General features: G+C 52.5%; 1 protein-coding gene across 1 annotated transcript in view; it reads right to left on the bottom strand.

Moving 5' to 3' along the window:
• Nucleotides 1-3,274: 3,274 nt before the first annotated feature.
• SHH (sonic hedgehog signaling molecule) overlaps nt 3,275-3,658 on the bottom strand; it is a 9,927-nt gene continuing 9,543 nt past the window's right edge. The window contains 1 exon segment of the mRNA XM_007457176.1: nt 3,275-3,658. This exon segment is cut by the window's right edge and continues 11 nt beyond it. Within this exon segment, the coding sequence (XP_007457238.1) occupies nt 3,275-3,658 (384 nt within the window).

Here is a 3,658-nt window from a genome sequence, read left to right as displayed (position 1 = left end):
ATAAGAAACTATGAAGGTCACTTCCCTGGACCTCTCAGCCCCCTTGAGGTACTTTCACAAGGATAGACCGGCCACTTTTCTGCGTCACTGAGGCACCCAGATGCTTCCCCCCCCCCCGCCCCCCAGCCCTGGAGCTGGCTCACAGGCAGGCACTTTGTTGCTTTCTTGCCAAATCTTGCAACCAGCCGGCATTCTTTGCATGTCAGCCCAGTATTTCCCATGTGGATGTGATGCTGACAGCAAAGGGTCTCCACCAGGAGAGGATGGGGCTGCCTCCCTCCCACACACACACACCGCCGCGTGCTGGCAGCTTCCTCAGATGGACGGGCCTCGTGCTTTGTCCCACACGTAAGAGCCCATCACCACCCCTGATGGATCCGAAGTGTGCACTCTCAATGACATTTCTTCTTTCACATATTTGGGACAACCTGGTGGAAGAAAACGGGAGTTGCAGATGACAGGATGGGACGGGAATTCTGCCACAGAACAGACACGGCACAAAGTCTCTGTAACTTCTTTAATTATTCAAACAACAGAGCACAAAGATAACAGTTTCAAGTACATTCTGGTACGCGTGTTTGACAGGAATAGATATGCAATTAGTCACGAGGGAGGCCGGCGGCAACACCACGCACACGCTTGGCACAAACTCTTGGTCCTGTCAACCCTGAAGATGCAGAAGTGGGCCCTCGTCCGGCAGCAGTACTGCACCTGCCCGATGCCCTGCACTTCGTTTCTCTACGCGGTGGACGTGATAAAGAGAATTCTCACTATAAAGCTGCGAAGGGTCTTAAAAGGTGGGGAGGGAGGGGGGGGAAAACAGGCGAGGGTGCCATGACCTTGCCAGGCCAGGAGGGGGTGCTTCCAGGGACCTTCGGGCCAGACCAACACCTGACCTCTCTCTCTGACCGCTAACTAGTCCGGTGGCTCAGTCTGGCCAGAGCTGCTGGCGTGCTGCGTGCTCCTGGTTTGACTTAACACTCAGACCTGAACAGTCATCAGAACAGAAACCACCAACCTTACCAGGGATCGTAACCCTGCTGACCACCTAGGAGACCAAGGAGAACCAGGGACCACTCCTGCCTGGAGGGCGAGCTCTGGCCCCAGCACCACCCATCGGGGCTCCCGGCCTCCTGGAGGGCCACATCTCACCAGACCTCAGCACAGAAGCCCCCCCAGGGACCTGAGCCCTAGCCTCAGAAGCAGCTTCTCCAGACCCTGACCAGGTGGGACTGAGACTGGCCCGAGGCCGTCGAGCTCAATTCTGTTCCCCTAAACCCAGGCCCGCCTTGTTTAATCTTCTGAGAGGCCCTGAGGCCACACGGCCCACCTTCCCAAAGCTCAGCCTGCAGAGGCATTTGGGCCCAGAGCGCAAAGTGGGACAGCAGCCTTCACTAAACCAAAGCCCTCAGAGTGACCGCCCAGGGCGGCTGAGCCTATGACACAGCAACAGGCACGGAGGACCTGTCTCCCCGGCCCTGCTGACACAGGGCACTGGCCCCAGGGCGCCCGCAGAAGGAGGACCACGACCTAGGGACAAACGTCCTCACCTGACAACCACTCAAGACAGACAAATTGGAGACACCAGCGTGGCCCGAGGACCCCGGCACCCTGAGGCTCTAGTGGGTGTGACGGGAGAGGAGGGAAGGCCGGTCCGCACAGAGCAGGCAGGGAACACATCCTCCTGCAGATCGTCAACACCTGGCCCTCTCCTTGGGGACCCTTCTGAAAAGGGCACCCCAGGACTTCAGAAAGCAGTTAGGACCTCCTCCCTGCAAGGCCAGGGGGACAGTGCACCCCAGCCTGGGTCAACCAAGTGGAGGGAACAAAGTCGGCCTCCAATGACGCAGGGCCTGGGGAGGAAGTTCTGGGTGACTCTGCCCCAGGCCACCTCCTCCAGGCAGCCACTGAGGCTGTGCTGGTTAAGCTGGGGGAGGTGAGGGCAGAAGGGCACCCAGCACGGCACCGCCATCCTTTGAGTAGAGAGACTTTCACACAATAAATACAAACAGAGCTGAGGTTTCTCCAGTGACGAAAACAAACAAGTCGATTCGGTTACCTACATAAGTGGATCTGAATTCACAGTATAAGCAACACATCTAAATATAATACTGGGAACTCCTGTCAGCACTAGGTTTCCCAAACAAAGAAGCCAAAAAAAGGAAAGAAAAAGGGCTGCAACAGGAATTCTTAGTTATTATATACTAACCAGGCTGTGCGTGGCACATTTTATTTCTATAAAACTATTACAAAATATTCAAAAATACATTTTAGTAAATTTACAGCAGTTATTTCTCAATTTATTAATGCAAAAACATCCTTTGTTTTTCTCTGTACAAACTACAGGCTCCATCCTTGTGGGATCATCACTATGTGCGCTTTTAAAAAATATTATTTTCTAATAAATTCTTTGAAGTTAAAAATAACAGAGTTCTTCCAGTCTGTCCAAGAAAAAAAAAAGTGTATGTGTGTGTGTGTGAGTGTGTAACAGTCTTGACTTCCAAGAATGTGGCCAAAATGGTGATGACAAAGCAAATATTAAACCCAGAAGACAAAACAGGAGATGGCTGTTACATTGGAAACTAGTTAAATTAAAATAATATATTTTCATATTTTACACTATTTCAAAAATGAAATGTAATTCAGTTAAGTATTGATCTCTCAAAAATCTAATTTACAATTCTGTGTATAAAAATATAATTTGTGGACCCCCATGAAGCATGTTTGAGTTTACACTTGCTGAAAAGCAGGAGAGTTGCAAACGAGGAATGGAGAGGACAGAATTTTGCTTTCTGAAAGTCAGGACGAGGGACATGTAGAAAAATAGACTCTGAGCGGGTCGCTTGGCTTCACAAAATAATCTTTCCCCCTGTGAGTACAGTTCACATGATAATAAATTATCCAAGAAACAAACTATTTAAGGCTCTTGAAGGTCCGGTTCATATTATTTTAAAACATCTATTCATACCAAACAAATAAATAGCCAGGAGAGGTGAAAAAATAACCAAAATTAAACAGGAATCAAAAAATTCAAAAATATATATATATAAACTAAACACAACAACAGAATTTCTCGGGGTCTTTGATTCCTTATAGTCTACTTTGGACTGTCCTACATTTTTATTATTATTAATTATTATTATAATTAAAGTCTCATTTCGTGCGCTTTTTCCGTGTGTCATTTGCGGTATCTCGCCCCTCCCCCCCCCCCCCCCCCTCCCCCCCGCCCCCCCCGCCCCGCCCCCTCCCGGTGCCCTCCCCGGCCCCCTGGCCTTCAGGAGGACTTGACCGCCATGCCGAGCGGGTGCAAGGCCTCGCTGTCCAACAGCCAGGTGCCTATTTGGTAGAGCAGCTGCGAGTACCAGTGGATGCCCGAGGCGCCTGGCGCGTCGGTCGCACCTGGCGCAGACGGCGCACCTGGCGCGGGCGGGGGCACGCGGCCGCCGCCCCCGCCCCCGCCCCCGCCGCGGTCCGTGCGCGAGGGCGCCAGCGCGGCCAGGAGCGCGTGCGCCAGGCGGTAGGGCGCGAAGGCCCGGTGCGCCCAGTTGTGCTCCTCTATGACCGCGTAGCACGACGCCAGCACCCGGTTGATGAGGATGGTGCCCTGCGCCGTCAGCGGCGCGTACGCGCCCGTGCTCTCCTCGCGCAGCGTCACGCT

Source organism: Lipotes vexillifer, unplaced genomic scaffold (genome assembly GCF_000442215.2).
Source record: "Lipotes vexillifer unplaced genomic scaffold, Lipotes_vexillifer_v1.1 scaffold944, whole genome shotgun sequence".
In the NCBI taxonomy this organism is placed as follows: Eukaryota; Metazoa; Chordata; class Mammalia; order Artiodactyla; family Lipotidae; genus Lipotes; species Lipotes vexillifer.
The sequence above is the reverse complement of the archived record's forward strand: the minus strand, read 5'-3'. Positions and strand labels throughout refer to the sequence as shown.